This window comes from Phocoena sinus, chromosome 4, assembly GCF_008692025.1.
Source record: "Phocoena sinus isolate mPhoSin1 chromosome 4, mPhoSin1.pri, whole genome shotgun sequence".
In the NCBI taxonomy this organism is placed as follows: domain Eukaryota; kingdom Metazoa; phylum Chordata; class Mammalia; order Artiodactyla; family Phocoenidae; genus Phocoena; species Phocoena sinus.
The window spans coordinates 66588331-66605776 of NC_045766.1; the positions used below are offsets into that span (position 1 = coordinate 66588331).

The window sequence follows — 17446 nt, forward strand, 5'->3', positions numbered from 1 at the left end:
GGAAAAGGAACCATTTATTTTTTTGCTTTCTTTCTGGTGACGTCTTAGAGTCCTCAGCTTTTTTTTGAGATGACAAAATAGTGGTAGTGGTAATGATCCTTCACATTTGTGTTACAGTTTACTTACTTTTTCTTACTTATGCTTCATAATTTTCCTCTGAAGACAAAATTTGTTTCATAAATATTATTGGTATTGAGCTTTTCTTCTCTATAAGTGAATGTTTACAGTTTATGGTTTAGTAAGAAACCAATCCAGGTTGGTGGTGTTCCCAAATATAATCCTGAAATGGACCAGAAAAAAGAGCTGGGGTCTTTCATTGCATCCTTCCTTATGAGGCATTTGGTTCCCTACAAATATTGCGATAAATCCTCCCATTCCCAAACCAATATTCCAAAGGTCCCTCTCTCATTCAAAGGTTTGTTCACTTAAGTTTTCTGAGCATCTGCTCTGTGCCAGGCACTGTGCTCGGGTCTGTGGGGACCCAGACGTGCATAAGGTCTAATCTCCATGCTTCAGGAGACTAGCCTAGTGAGGGAGACAGAAACATAACCCGTGAAGACAAATACAAGAAGGACTGTATTAACACCAGGAGCAGCAAGCAATTGGGACAGAGCATTAGAAGTAGAGAACAAAGTGGGAAGAGGTCGTCCTAAGAGAATGTACGGAGGTCAAGAAGTAGGTAATTAGTTTGGAGTTTGGCGACTACTCTGTTCAGTGAGATGTAGGGTGCTTAAAGGGGTGTAGTGAGAGATAAGACTGAAAAGGAAGGCTGGTAGATTAGGCCCTTGGTAACATTAAGCCAGGCGAGATGGACCACTGGGATGCTGATATGTGATGACGGCAGTAACCCTCTCTGTTCCTCCTGCTTCTCTTCAGTTCCTATGATGGGCACCCACATGCCAATGGCTGGAGACATGAATGGACTCAGCCCCACCCAGGCTCTCCCACCCCCTCTCTCCATGCCATCCACCTCCCACTGCACCCCCCCACCTCCGTACCCCACAGATTGCAGCCTTGTCAGGTGAGTCCACAGCATGTGCCCCTGGGGGCCTGTCCTAAGCATCTCTGGGTGGTGGAGGGTGGACACCATCAAAGTTAATAGCACAGTTGGAAAGAAAGCAAAGCAGCCCAGTGGTGGGAGTTCAGCCACTGTTATCTCTGATCTATGGAGTCATCAGCAGCGTTTAATCAAAGTAAACCACAACGATCAGCATGGGAAAAAGTGAAAATGTGAGTTGATAGGCATATCATTTTTCATGCCTGATTCCCCCATCTTCACTTACTCCCCCCCCCATCACATTTTTACAGTAAGCTGTGGCCTTCAAATTGGTGCTCAGGGCTGGGGTTCCCAAATGGGCACTCAACTTGCTATCTCGCTCCCTTTCCTGCTCTCTAGGCCTCATAGCTCTCAGCCACCATGGGATCATTATTTTGGAGTTGGATGTCCATAAAAAAGTTTGAATGTTAGTAAAAATGGCAGGGACTTTCAAGAACCTGATGGCCTCTTTTGCTTTGTCGTATGGGAACTGGGGACATTCCAGGAAAGGGAGTTCAGATAGCCAGAAGAAAGAGAGGCATGAAGTCTGGAAAATTCTCTTTCCAACAGAGGCAAGCATCGGTGCCCGAATCTCATGCCTAGTGCCCTGCTTCGTGTGCAGAATGATTTTCTCATTTGGCTGCTGGAATAATATGTGTTGGTTCCCATGTGATGGATGCAACAGTGCTAGTAGTGTCAGAGAGATGGCAAAGTGCATGGCTCATCATCCAGCATCCGGCTCTGTGACGGTGGTGGCATCACCGATCTGAGACCAGAGCCGTAAAGGAGTGGGTCTGTGTTTTGATGAGGACACCAAGCAAAAAGCATGAACGACTTCACAGTAGAGTGGCCTACAGTTTTTTCTTAGCCACATAAACCATTCTCAGAAACCCCAGATATAAACAATTGAAGGAGAGGTGCTCTTTTTGAAGTGAAGAGCTAGGAGGCAAGAGGGCTGGAAACCTGAGCACTGGACTCCTTCCTTTCACCCCCTGCAATGGCTCCTAAGACACTGATATGGAATCCCTAGAATTCCACCAGTCACCATTTGAAAATCTCTGCTCTGCAGGCATCTTTAAACAGTTGATTTTAATTTTATAGACCTAAAGTTCGTGTCCCTAATCATCCCCAGACCTCCAATCCAAGGCCCCACATATATTTTATCTGCCCCTAATCTCTTATGTAGGGCATCCCAGGGCAAAATGTTGGGTTTTCCTTTATCTTGCCAATGCAGTTGGGGTGAACTTTCTTTTTCTGTTTCCTCCTTCCTCTTCCCTCCTCCCTCTGCAGTTTCTTAGCGAGGTTGGGCTGTTCATCATGTCTGGACTATTTCACGACCCAGGGGCTGACCACCATCTATCAGATTGAGCATTACTCCATGGATGTAAGTAACCGTTAGACTTTTCTCTTGAGTTTTATTCCTTAAGTTCCTCCCTCTGGTGACATTCACCTTGTAGTTGAATCCCCTCTGTTTTTTGTCCTACCCCCGGTCCTCAGTTTTGCTGGGACCCATACCATATTAGAAAGATTCCCAGGCCTCTGCCTCTACATGTGAGATGCTCAGGATCAGTGGTCCTCAGCTTCTCTGATCAGTCAGCAGCTGTCTGTTGTGTGCATACTATATGCAGAGTGGGAGTGAGATCTGATTCCCACCTTCAAGGAATGTATGATCTCTAAAGAACTCAGAGCACTTTTTGGTTGTTCTCATTAATTGGCGTCAGACCCCAGGGAGGATAGCAGGAATCAGGTGATGTTATTCTCACTTTAAAACATGGAGTGACGACAGTATGGTCATTTGCCATGATGGGTTGATGACAGAACCAGGAATAGAACCCTGAGATGTGAGCTTCCAGTCTTTAACTCTGTTGATTGGCCTTTTCTGCCTTTCTTTAAAATAGGATGTCACAGAGGATTGAGCTGTGCCTCTCGATTAGAGCCATATGTTCATTCATGGTCAGTTCTACCAGAATAGGGCCCAGCCATCCCTGATCACTGGGAAAGATCACTGGTCATGGGTTCGAGTCCCAACTATACTTCTTAGTGGTAATGAGAACTTGGGGTTATCACTTTGCTTCTCTGGGCCTCAGTTAATCCAATCAGGTTCAAAATCATTGCCTTCTGGCTCTGATAGTCTTGGAAGCAAGCTGGATAGGGGGGGACATTTTCTTGCTTCCTACAGCACTTCTTGAACTACTGTTCACGTGGGTGGGAGCTCATTTTCTGGTTTACAACAATCTGGTTTTCCTCCCAGGCTGCTCTTTATGCTGCTGTCTTTGGGGTTCACTATCCTCCTTTCTAGCTTCCAGAGGGCCCTTTGGGCTGGTGGAAGAAGATGTTCTCTGTCTCTGCTGCCGCTTCTGTAGTTGGGACCTCTTTTTGCCCCCCACCCCCCCTTGAGCACCGATGCTAGAGATGTCCCTGCAAGCGTGAGAACACCTCTGCCCTCTGGTGACAAGTATGTGCTGTGCTGCCCCTATGCCCGCCCCTCTCCGCTCCCTCAATCACCCCTGGCTGCTGCTCCCTGAGGGAAGAAATTATAAGTAAAAGCTATAGAGAAAGCTTTAGGAGTACGCTCCGACAGGTTTCAGAGAACTTTACAATGATGTCCATCCATTGAAGGCAGTTTGACACAAGACAGTGTGTTGCCCTGTGTCTGAGAGCCTTACATGATGGAACAGGAAATTTGTCCCTTCCCTATAGTTTTAAAGTTTTACCTTCAACTGACTCACCGTCCCCACTGGAGAGTACGTCAGGGTGCCCCTTTGGCTGCTAGGATCTGCTGATGCCCTCCACAAATCTGTCTCTGCTGGTGTTGGCTAGGTCCTGGGCCAGGCTCTGGGCCACAGCTTTCTCACCTGTCAGTATAAGTTAAAATCTATCCAGAGAGTAATGCAGATTAATGGAGCCTAGTGTACAGAGAGTTTTGGACTTACTGGGAGTTTCAGAAGCGTAAAGAGCTATGCTCACTTATCTATTTGTGGAATAACTTCTTTATACTGTATACTATTTTAAAAAATTTTTATTGGAGTATAGTTGATTTACACTGTTGTGTTAGTTTTGGGTATACAACAAAAGTGAACCAGTTTTACATATACATATATCCACTCTTTTTTTTTTATTCTTTTCCCATATAGGCCACTACAGAGTATTGAGTAGAGCTCCCTGTGCTATACAGTAGGTTCTTGTTAGTTATCTATTTTATATTAGACTAGTGTGGAAACATTGTCCATTTATTTCTTGTTTCCTTGGCTTCTTAGTCATTCATGCCCCTGGTGGCTTGGCTGCCAGACCCTGCTGAGAGCAAGTGCAATAGCTAAGGGATCGGGCCGTGGGAGGCTTTCTGCCCCATTTGTACTGTATGTACAAATTGGACTACCCGCACTGCACATGGAATTGGACTACCCACACTGCACATTTCCAAATTAGGAAATATTGGGAGGCTATCTAGTTTCCGCATCCTCACTTCAGCTTCTTCCTGCTTATCACTGCAAGTAGACACCTCCTTTTCTTCTTGTCTCTCAACACCAGTCTCAATTACTTCACATACCTCCCTGGAAAAGGAATATGGTTAAATTTTGGAGTTGTTATAAGTATTCCCTCTAAGATGCAAGGATGGGTTAATCATGGTATAACATAGTAATAATTCAGATGATTAAGATTTACATAGTGTGCTTTATAATTTGCAAAATACTTTCATATCCACAGCTGCATATGAGTCCACAGTATGTGTTGACCTAAAAAGGAATTGTATCCCATTTTACCAAGGGGGAAACTGAGGCCAGTAGAAAATAAGTGACTTAATGAAGGTCTAGAGCCATTGAGTGGCACAATGTTCTTTCTACCTACCATACTGCTCCATAAAAAACGCGAGCCAACACTAAAACAAGCTAACGAGGAGCTAGTGCAGGTAAACAGAGATGCTACCACAGTTAGTTAAGATCAACCATCTTTGTAATGCCTTCTACCCCCAACCACAGAACATGGACACGTACTCTGTATTTTGATACCCTGATTTATCCAAACACCAAGAGACCTTTTGGCCATTAGGGCAGTTTTAGTCTCAGAGGCAGTCCTGAATCCACAGTTCATTCACTTAATTGTGTAACTTTAGAATTATCAGCCTCTCTGACCTTCAGCTTTTCTGTCTTTTCTGTCTATAAAATAGGTGGAATAGTATCTACCACTAATCTTAGCATTAAATGAGATCATGAATAAAAAATAATTAGTTCAACCTCTGGCATGTCGAAAGTGTTCAATATCTGTTGGCAATCTTTTGTTCCCATCTCCTCATTTGAGAAGTGGTGGCATTCCATTAATATCTTTCTTCCAGTGATTAGAGCGAGGTAGATTTGAGAGTTGGAAGTTTCCTTTATCTGATGTTTTTGTTTGGGGATTTGTGTTCTCTGATCTAAATATTACCTCTGTTTTACCACTGAAGAAACTGAGACCAATAGAGAATAAGTAAAATGCTACCTACAGGAAGAGATGGCACCTCAAGCCTGTATATCTGTGCTTGGTTACATATATGCCAAAGATTAATAAAGAGCTAATTTTATTTTCCAATTTAGAGTTCAGTAAATGCAGGTCAGTTAAAGCCAAGCATTGGGGAATGACAGAATGGTGTGGACTAAATGTCAGTTTGCCTCTTTGTCTTAATTCTTCCTGATTTGCTTCCCTATTGCACAGGATTTGGCAAGTCTAAAAATCCCTGAGCAATTCCGACATGCCATCTGGAAAGGCATCCTGGACCACCGGCAGCTCCACGACTTCTCGTCCCCTCCCCACCTCCTGCGGACCCCAAGTGGTGCCTCCACAGTCAGTGTGGGCTCCAGTGAGACCCGGGGCGAGCGTGTAATTGACGCTGTGCGCTTCACCCTCCGCCAGACCATCTCCTTCCCACCCCGCGATGAGTGGAATGACTTCAACTTTGACATGGATGCTCGTCGCAACAAGCAGCAGCGCATCAAAGAGGAGGGGGAGTGAGATGAGCGTTGCGGTTCGAGCTCTTTCTGTCTTCCCACCCGCTAACCCCACTACAAGGCACCACTGTTTGACCAGCCAAGCATTCTTCCTAGCTCCTCTCCTTCCTCTTTTCAGTCAGGTTTCTTAAAGGAAGGAGAAGGAAGAGGCTACATTTTACCTAATGTACAACCTGGCATCTGATTCTGATTCTGGCTTTAAGCCTTCAGATCTCTTGCTTGCCAGGACTGAAATTGTCATGGCTAGGTAGAAGTGAGCAAAAAAGCAGTGGGTGTCTCCTTAAGCTGCAGAGGTCTCTCCTTGACTTTTATAAAGCATTTTCACCCTTATAGTCTAAGACTATATATATAAATATATAAATATACAGTATATATTTTTGGGTGGGGGGCATTGAGTATTGTCTAAAATGTAATTTAAAGGAAAAAAATTGAGTTGCACTTATTGCCTTTTTTTTTTTTTTTTTTTTTTTACTCTTTGGATGGCTTATCTATACCCCATCTCTCAAGGCCAGCCATGTATGGTAATAGGTATCTAGATCTTGATAGGACATGTGAGTGACAGTGACATGTAGGTGCCTTCAGTTCTTTTGATGCTAAACACATGCCACATCAAACCTTTGGTTAGATCTGCTTGTTATTACATGGGTGAGACTGCATACATATGTACACGATTCTCTATGTTGGTATATTTTATGTTACTGATATCCCTACTACTGATAGTGGTTGCCTTTGGGGTGATTTAGTTCAAGTACAAGAAAAAGTTCATGTTCACACTATCACTCACCATAGGAAAGGAAATATTCTGTTTTGCTTCTGGTTGGGATTGGGGAATGTGAGTCATGGCTGAAATTCCTAAAAAGTCATGGAAGCCAGTTAAATAACACCTGGTATCACGTGTCTGGGTATTTCAGCAATCTCCTCATATTTAATGCCAGACACCTTAACTCTCAGTATTTATTGGCAAAGCATTAGCTGCATTTACAAATGCCTGTAAACCAAATTTCACTACTAGATTGATTAACTCAATTACACATTTGCTCCCCTTGTTAGAATTAAGGTTGATTTGATTGGGATGAACGCCATCTGTCTAGTTCTTGCAATAAAGCTTTAGTGTCTATTAAGAATATCCAGGAAAAACAGGAATCGTACAGTGTTATTGAATCTCCACTAAACAGTAAGAGATCTCAGTGAGCCATGAATTGAAATCCTTGGAGGTCTTTTTGAAACATAAATAGTATTATTTGGTAAATGTTTCTTCTGATGACCCTCATGTTCTACAAAATTCTGCATATAGAGGCTTGTTGATCTCTCTCTCTTCAAGGTTTAAAATAGGAGCAGCGATTTGGAAAATATAAAATTATGAGATCAGTTTTCCTAAAGCATCAGTTGTATCACCATATCACTTTTCTTTTTGAACAATAATAGTTTGACTTTGTTGGAAAGTAACTTTGAGAACCCAGTTTCCCGTCCATCTGTCTTTTGGACTGTGCATACACATAAAAATGTCCTGACAGATCAGAGGATGAGCCTTCCATTGGAGATGTTGCCTGAACCACATAAGCGAAGAGTTGTCTTCAGACTTTGAAAAAACGTGTAAATGGAGATATTGCTGTACATCTTTTAGAAACATACTTTGTAGCAAATACTTTTTTTCAAACTATAAAACAAGTATTTTGTATATATGCTAATGAGCTCTAAAAGCCTGCCGTGCCTTCTGGTAAAGGGCTATCATTGCACATAAGCTTCCATTTTTATTTTAAAGTGCAAAAGGACTAATGTGGCTTAAAAATATATATGAGTTTCATCTGAAAACTGTATATATGTTTTGCGTGTGAACATGCATACTTTGTGTTTCACTGTCTTTTTCTTCTTGGGATACCGGGTTTTCCAGAACCAGAGTTGAAATTTTTTTTGTTATTATTATTGTTTTTGTATTTTCCTGGAAACACCATTTAGTAAGACTACAATGTCAAATTTTAAAATGCCATTACTGTAAGATGGGGGGAAGGGAAAAATTGTTTTTGTTTTTTATTTTTTAGTTTTGTATGTTAAAGAGAGTGAGTCCTTGATTTCAAAGTTTTATTTTGCATAAATGGTAATAAGCACTGTTAATACGTGGAACAAGCATGCAGGTTTGAAAACCTATTAACGGGAAGAATGAAAGCCATGCCTTGGCAATGCTAGGAGGGCAAATGGCTTCCTGGGCTATCAGGAGTGTTTGAATAAACCTAGGACATCCTCTGAGCTATTTCAGCACTCTTCAGGTGGCACTAAGGACTCAGAAATTCCTTCACTGTATATCATGGGTTTGGCATGAGCCAAAGTGAGGCACAACTACTGGCCTCACATCCTGGTGGCGACTTACGTTTTTTGAGTGTATGAGTAGCTAGCGTGAGGGGCGAAAGAATATTAAGACAGACAGAGGGGGCATGGGCTTAATGGAGTTCTTGTGGCCTCAGTTCAGCACAGTTAGCTGAAGAATGGATAGATTTTTGTTTGGAGTTGATTAGAAATGGAAATGGAGACTAGAACTTACTTCATTAAATCCACTTACCTTTTGTTTTCTTGATATTCCCCTAAAGTATAGTATGCAGGATGTTGAATGTTAAAAGGTTGCATTTTTTTATTATTTTTATAATTGTAAAAAATTAAGTCAATGCCAAATGTTTTATATGCTTTATTAATGTTTTTGAAAAGTTTTTCTTATAGATGTGATGCTTTTTTTTTTTTTTTTTTTTTTTTTAAGCTTCAGTTGCTTGTCTTTTGGTATTTTGGGTAATGGGCTTTTGGTGAGCCAGAGGCAAATCCACAAGCCACTTATGTTTGCCAGGACATGCAATAAAATTTAAAAATCAATAAAAATGCATTGAGAAATGGTGTTGGGTGTGTGTGTGTGTTTGTCTGTCTGCCTGCCTGTCTATCCTTTGGCCTTATTTTTACTGAGGTAGAGGAAAAAATACTGAAAGAAACATTAGAGAGATTCAAATATTGATACTTCTAATCCTGAAACAAAGTATCATTATTTTCTTATTTTAGCCAATCTAAAGACCAGGAATATTCACCTCATTTGGTACACAAGATACTCGCAGATTTAATATGTTATTTGATTGAGGTCAGAATGAGTGTGCTTTGGAACAGGGACTAGACTGCAGATATTCCTAATGTCTAATTTAATGACCTTCCCATGGAGCTCAGCAATGACCTCCTCAGGACTGCAGGCTGGAATGCAGATCACCCTGATTTTATGTGGGAACAGCACTGCAGATGGTGGGCTATGGCATGTTCCCCGTTAAACTCAGTGTTAAATATCACCTTTCAATTATATATATTGATTCAGCAAATGAAATATCTTCTATCAAAACGGTTTAATGATTTTTTTTTAAAGAAGTAAGTTTGTTCTTTTATGGACTGACATTAGATGGCATGAAAACAATTTAGTACCTTAGATTTATAAATTACAGCATAACATATATATAGTATTTACATATATAAACGTGTTTTCCTATTAATAGTTGTAATCACATGATGAAAAAATGCATTCCTATTGGCAAGGCAGTTTCAGCTTAAATTAGGGGTACCAAAAGATTCCAGTTCTTATTCCTTAAATTTAGGTGTTAGATCCATCAAAATGACATGGTTGATAAAATCACTGCCAGAAAAAGAAAAAGCAGTGAAAATGGTTAATCCTTGATATACTATTAAGGCACTTTTTTTTTTTAACATCTTTTTTGGAGTATAATTGCTTTACAATGGTGTGTTAGTTTCTGCGTTATAACAAAGTGAATCAGTTATACATATACGTATGTTCCTGTATCTCTTCCCTCTTGCCTCTCCCTCCCTCCTACTATTAAGTGGGGCTTTGGACTGAATTGTCATTTCAAAGTCCCACTTTGGACTGAATTGTCATTTCTTTCTTTTTTTTGAGCAGTTCTAACCATTTGTATGGATTGGTACTTCATGACTTTTATTCTTTCTTAGAGGTCTTCTGAAGTGCATGGAAACAAAATTTTTTAACTTTAAGCCTTTTTTTTAGAGAAGTTTTGGCTTCATAGCAAAATTGAGAGAAAAGTACAGAGACCACAGATGCTTAGCTTCCCTCATTATCAAACCTCCCCCCTCCAGACTGCTACATTTGTTACAACTGAGGAACCTATGTTGATACATCATTATCACCCAAAGTCCACAGTTTACATTAGGGTTCACCCTTGTGTTGTACATTTTATGAGTCTGGACAAACGTATAATGACATGTCCACCATTATGGTATCATAACGAGTAGTTTCACTGCCCTAAAAATCCTGTGTTTCACCTATTTATCCCTCCCTCCTAAAAACTCCTGCCAGCAACTTTTACTGTCCGGCAATTTTTTAAAATTGTCTCCATAATTTTGCCTTTTTAAAAATGTCATATAGCTAGAATCATAGTATACAGTCTTTTCAGGTGGACTTCTTTCACTTAGTAGTACACATACATTTAAATTTCCTCCATGTCTTTATGGCTTAATATATATATATATTTTTTTAGCACTGAATAATACTCTATTCTCAGGACATAACCAGTTTATTTGTTCATTTCCTATTGAAAGATATCTTGGTTGCTTCCAAGTTTTGACAATTATGAATGAAGGTGCTATAAACATCTGTGTGCAAGTTCTCATGTGGACATAAATTTTCTACTCCTTTGGGTAAATACCAAAGAGTGTGATTGCTGGATTGTATGATAAGAATATGTTTAAGTTTGTAGGAAACTGCCTAATTGTGTTCCAGAGTTGCTATGCCTTCCTATTAGCAGTGAATGAGACTTCCTGCTGTTCCACATCTTCACCAGCATTTGGTGGTGGTAGTGTTCTGGATTTTGGCCATTTTAAAAGGTGTGTAGTGGTATCTCGATGTCTTAATTTGCACATCCCTAATGACCTAAGTGGAGTATCTTTTCATATGTATATTCTTCATCTGTATACCCCTTTTGTGAGATGTCTGTTAAGGTCTTTGGCTGATTTTTTCATCAGTCTGTTCTCTCAACTCTGAACACTTAAAAGTTCTTAAGAATTCCAAAACTACTTTTTAAAAAAAGAATAAAATGTATCTATTGTAATTATCAAAGGGCCTTTATAAATCTAAAGTGCAGAATGGAGAGTTAGTTATTTTGTTTTCCCATATCTTGAGACATTGTCTCTTTTTCTCATTCTAGGAATTACTTTATCCTAACTTATCAATTAATTCAATGATCAAAGAACCCAAAGACTAAAATTTACAAAAAGGAAGAATGGTGGAATTGTCCAAAACTATGCTGTCTAATATGGTAACTACTAGACATATAGGACTACTAAGTACTTAAAATGTGGCTATTCAAAACTGAGAAGTGCTATAAGTACAGATTGCACATTAGATTTCAGAGATTTAGAATAAAAATAAACAATATAAAATAGTTCACTGATAATTTTGATGCAGATATGTGTTAAAAGATGTTACAGGTTAAATAAAATCTATTACTAAAATTAATTTTACCTCTTTTTATATTGTATGTGCCTACTTAAATTTGGAAAACTTAAATTTATGGAAGTGGCTTTCATTATAGTTTTATTGGACAACTGGCTTAGAAAGATGATGCAGTAAAAAGACTGGAGGGTGATTAAATGAATTTACTATTGTATAATTATCCAGTTTTCCTACTGTGTTGCTCAAAACTTTTGCATCATCTTTCAAGAACGTATAGAATAATATGAGAGACATTTATCTTTGTAGTCTGCTTTTAGTTTTTTTATAAGAATTCAGATTTTTAAAAAAATTTTCTCCTCATAATGTCCAAGAGATTAAAATTGACAGAGGAAGATGTTTCAAAATTGTTAAATCAGAAGATAACTATAGAGAGTGCCACCTGGGACCCTAGCGATGATGGTGAAATGAATTGTCTAAGTTAAATCTCAGACTGAGTCTTTGTGTGATGATATCTTAGATGAACTTTCTCAAACAAAAGGCTCAATGGTTGAGCAATATAGTTCTAAGGATGAAAAAGGATATATGGTACTCTTATATAGTTAATTATTAAACAGGTAAATTTCATCATGTAAATTTGGGGACAAGAGCCTGACCAATTCTATTTTTCTAAAAGGACATGTGACAGTATTCTTTAGCTCTGATGATTCTTGTCACCAAAATTTACCCAATATGCTTCACGAGTGGACAAATACTGAAGGTGGGTATGTATTGAAGGTATTGATAAATTGGAAGAAACTAGATGATGTAGAAATTTAACCCCCTGAATTGATCATTCTAATTGAATGAATTTAAAAATAAAAATATTTTGCAATTTTGGAGCAAAGAATATGGTCATCCTCTCTCAACAAAACCATAAGCCATCAAATGTTATAATTATTTTTAAGTATTGCAAATAATGATGCAAATACAAGATGAACAATCAGAAGTAATGATAAGCTAGAACGTATCAGAGATGTATTTGAAATCAGTATATACAGGATGGTTATTTCCCAGGTTGCAGTGATAGTTCGTGAGCAGTTAATTGCATTCAGAGGATATTTCTCATTTTGTGTATACATACCTCTAATATCATGAAAACAAAGAACACAATTTTAGGTTTACTATATTTAAATTCTTATTAAAATTTCTGATGATGTTTTTCACTCTTCACTTCTGTATTTCATAAAGTTACTAAAATATTTTTAAAAGAAATTAGATGCAGATGATATTGGACAATGACTTTTTGCTGTTACACTGTTAGTTATTAGAACAACTTAACTAAACATACAGAACACCAAAGACTTACTGTTGATTAAACATGCTTGGATTATCTAAAATTTGCATAGGACTTCTGAGATCCAGGGACTATATTTCTGTGTTTTGGTGCCCTGTCCAAAGTTTCTAGAAGGTAACCCAGGGATTATAGTTGGTATACAGGACACTGCTGATAGCAAAATAAAAGTATGAAATGATTGTATGTGTGTGGCGGGGTATACATTGGAGCCTTCCTGACTCAGGAATCTTGAGTCAGGACACCTGTAGACTGGCAAGAGACAGTATTCACTCTCCCTTCAACAATTCTTTCTCTTTTCATATTCCACAGTCCTCTTACTAGGTAAACTGAACATAGGATACGTCCAGCCTTGAGTATAGATTTCCCAGCATCCTCTTTGTAACTATAAAGGCCTTAGTATTTATTATTAGTTTATTATTATTTTTCTGAATTCAAGGCTTTTTTTCTTTTTCTGGTGCTTCAGACTCATTCCAAAAATGGTTATGCACATGTATAGATTTTCATGGAAATACAAAGAGAAAGTGGAGAGAACAATGGACCGAAGTCTGATGACTGCGGCCCGATGCTTAATTTTCTGCACCACAGTTTCAGCATCTGTAAAATGAGGAGTGTGAACCCCTAACTTGTTACTATTTCAGTAATTTCCTTTAGGAGAGAGCTGAAGAATGGCATAAAACAGCTCCGCCAATATAGATATGAGGTTGTAGTTTTAAGACAAATTACAGTGTGAAAACTCAACAAATGTGTGTATGGGTATATATATATATATATATATATATATATATATATAATATATGTATAATACATATACATTTTCAGATAATAGCGGTTCATTAAAGTTGTGCTCTTATTTTTTATTTTTATTATTTTTTTTTAAATGTATTTATTTTTGGCTGCTTTAGAGTCAGTGTTGGGTGTGTGCTTGAAATTTATGGGATTTGTAACTCCTCACACTAATCCTGAACCTACGTGCTAAGTGAGTGGCAAGTACTGGCAGGTAAATTTCTCTTTTGTGATTCTGATCAGAATTCTAGGCCTTGGATCTTGGAGGGACAGCATTTTGTAATTCGAGTAAAATTTAGATACAGTGGGCCAAAAGATGAGAAGAAATTTCTAGCAAAGAGAGCTTGGCTTACAGAACAATATATAGTAAATGAAGAATTTTATGGAAGTTTAATTCATCTGACATTTGTTCTATAATTTGGGGAGTACCACCATTTTATCTGTAAAAGAAGTTATGATGATTTTGAATATTGGTTTTATATTCCTAAACTCTAGGTACTGTCTTTTACAAGTTGATCATTCTGCCCTACCATATTTTAGCTAAGTTCGCATTAGCTGTATTCAATTTTTTTTTCAACTTACCAATACCTTCCTAATACTACTCTGCTCCATTAATGAGTAAAAATTAGAGAAAGCACTCATTATGTCTAGGGTACAGAAGAGCTGGAATTTTAAATGAGAGTTTAAGGAGGAAGAAGACAAATATCAACCCATTGCCAGATTCTGGGCTGTGAAATGAATAGAAATTCTGCTGTATCATTCCACAGGGCCTCCTGCCAAATACGTTTTGGATATGTTTAGAATGTTTGCTCTCAAGAGTTCTAGAATTACAGTGGCATCAAGGTATATTATATTTGGTATATTATGGCAAATTTTGGTATTCATAAATATCCAACAGGAAGGTTATAAAAGAATGTTCTTGGAAATTCATTTTTGTGAATCTCGCCCAGGAAGGAGAAACCAAGCCCTTGGAAAAGGATTTCTAAGTTCAATACTATTCTCAGGCCACTGAGAGGTGTGTGGGCGTGTGGATTTGAGTGCACATGTGTTTTTGTTTTTTCTTTTGCTACTTTTAAGATAGGGGCATCTCAGTGTCCTTTTCCATTCTTGCCTTTTGCTTCTTCAGAGACCTGGAGGTGTTTTATCTTAAGTGATGTACTTGTAAGCGGCACAAACTTTCAGCAAAATGCTGTGAATGTTGTTTTTGGAACATTCCTATTTCCCTGCCTGTTCCCCTCTCTTTTTTTCTACTGGAGACACCCACATCGTGTTCCATTCTCCACTCAAACCTGATGTTCCTAGGCGAGTGGTAATTCCCTCTACAATGGATAGGGCACCAGAGTTATTTGCACATGGCCAGGTGTTCCAAGCCATTCCTTGGAGATAGTGGCTTGACACTTCATTCCTATTGACCCTCACCCTGAGACTTGTGATACCTTCAAGAGTCACATGCAGGGCAAGGAGTCACATCTAAAAGTAGTCTCACCCAGGCCCAGCAGAAGGCATCATAATGTCCCATGGTTGGCTGGTATTCAATCAGGATTTGGCAATCAATGGGTGTTTTGTCTTCTTAGATACTGCCCTTCTTCTTCCCTCTTATAATATCCTATCCATGAGTACAGAACATAGCTTGGCCGCCTCTCCCCTCCATCTTTCATCTCCTTAGCCTCATTACTTCTTGTCCTGGGGTACAATACCACAGTCTTTGCTCATCATCACAGCCTCTGTAACACTTTGACCTCCCTGGATGAGGGTAGCAGGAGTGTGAATGTCTGCCTCTCTCCCCTGATTATAATGCATTCTTTCCTTCCCTGAGGAAAACACTCCCCCGTCTCTTGGCTGAAAGCCTATTTTCTTATGAACCCGGCTCCAATGATTTTCATGGTACTCTTACGCAATACCAGGCTCTCCTCCTTGTGTTGAATGGGTCGGTGCATTCCTGGTGAGAAAACAGACGTAGTAAACTCTGTTAAGGTGTGAGAATCTGAAAAGGTAGGCTGAGCTCAACAAAGATCTGCACAGAGGTAGCATGTAGGCTTTGGTGCTATGAAGACTCCCTTTGTGCTTCCTGTCCAAGGGGTTGCTCAGCTACCCTTGATACTTTCTGATCTGTGCAAGGCACTGTGGGAAATTCATGGTTGAGAAGGACACAGCACTATGATCTTGGAAGTGGAGTCCAAAAAGAACTTAGGAATCATCTAGTCTAAGTTCCTCATTTTATGGAGTAGGAAACTGATGTCCAGGCAGGAAATAGGACTGTCCAGCATCTCACAGCAGGGCTGCATCCAACTAGCCAATCGCAAGGAAGAACCTTCCCTTCCCACTTTCAGTGCAACACAACCCAGTGTCTACTTCAAAAAGGTCTCTTTTCCATACCACAGCAAGGCCCTTGCTCTTGTTCTTATTCTTTTCATTTTTCTCTCTCTCGATAGAACATGGCAATTAATAACTTTGGATGCTGCTTACAAGTCGATCTTTCTCTAGCTCTCTATTTGCTTTACTGTTTTCCCACCCCCATGCTTTTGTTTAGCCATAAAGACTCCTGACCTGAAGCACTCTCTGTAATTCATATAATAGGGGTATTAGAACCAGTTATGACTTTGATGTTCTCAGGGCTATGCAAATCAGGCCTTGCTGCCTCTGCCACTTGGTTGGCTCTTTTGGGTTGTTTTTTTTTTAATTTGTTTTTGAATGCAAAGACACACTGTGGTGCTTGGATAAAGAATGAACATTTCTGCTTACACAAAATTTCTTTTTAAGGAAAAAATATGTAGCCAGTTCCATTGCCTATCTAGCAATGGAAAACCTAGGTTCTCCTTGACCAGTTTTGGATAACATCTCTCACACTATCAAGAAATCAGTGTTCTGGATTCACTTCATTATAAAGCAGAAACTAACAACAACAACAATATATATATATAAAAGAAATGTTAGGGGGATAAAGAATGAGCAGATATATATGTATCTATGTGTAAAAATTTACAAGAATAACTTATGTGAAAAAAGCAAGGTATAGAAGATTGTGTGTAATATTATGTATGTATGTATGTTATACGTATATACACAGATATATACGTGTAGGCACGTATATGTATACACACACCCACATTCACGGACAACTATTAAAGGAGTCCATAAAAAACTGGTAATGGAATTCTCTGGTGGTCCAGTGTTTAGGACTCGGCACTTTCTCTGCCAGGGCCCCGGGCCTGGGTTCAATTCCTAGTTGAGAAACTAAGATCCTGCAGGTCCAGTGGCACGGCCAAAAAGAGAAAGAAACAAACTGGTAATGGTGTTTGGCTTTGAGAAGGAGTGTGGAGTGGCCGGAAAAGAGCATGGGAGGAGAGAAATATACTTTTCATTGTATATAACTTTGTATTCTAGAATTTTGTACCATGTGCCTATATTACCTGTTCAATAATAAATAAATAGATAGATTAAAAAATCAGTGTTCTGCACTGAAGAGTGTGTACAGAGAATATGTGTTGAATGGAAGGGTGAATGACAGCTAGGCTCTGCAGTCTGACCCCTATATTCTCATCTTGACTTCACTACTCATCACCTGGTGACCTTGAAAAAATTATTTAACTTCTCTGCCTGATTTTCCTTATGTGTAAAATGGGGTAGTTGTGATCCCTCATTACTCTGTTAATGCCTGCCAAGTATTTTTTTAAAGCCTAAGCATGGTGAATTGTCTCTATGTATCAATTTTATTTTATATTTTCAATAGAAAACGTCTCTAGCTCTGTCATAGGTGAGTCCTGAGCACCTGTCAGGTTAAGGCTCCTAATCTGAATTTCTAAGTTTGGCAAAGTGTTTTCTCTGAGAAAGATCCTCCACATTCTGTAAGGAAAGCACTAGGTGTTTTTTCTCCATTC

The 17446-nt window shown here is 39.1% G+C and overlaps 1 protein-coding gene across 3 annotated transcripts in view; it reads left to right on the top strand.

Annotated features, from left to right (window-relative positions):
* TP63 (tumor protein p63) overlaps positions 1 to 8675 on the top strand; it is a 222203-nt gene extending 213528 nt beyond the window's left edge. For 2 of the 3 annotated variants that reach the window (XM_032631612.1, XM_032631613.1), the window contains exons 12-14: positions 877 to 1021; positions 2327 to 2420; positions 5723 to 8675. In XM_032631612.1, the coding sequence (XP_032487503.1) occupies positions 877 to 1021; positions 2327 to 2420; positions 5723 to 6019 (536 nt within the window). In that variant the 3' untranslated portion in view covers positions 6020 to 8675. The remainder of the gene's footprint in view (positions 1 to 876; positions 1022 to 2326; positions 2421 to 5722) is intronic. The other variant, XM_032631615.1, reaches the window with a different exon arrangement.
* The last annotated feature ends 8771 nt before the right edge of the window (positions 8676 to 17446 follow it).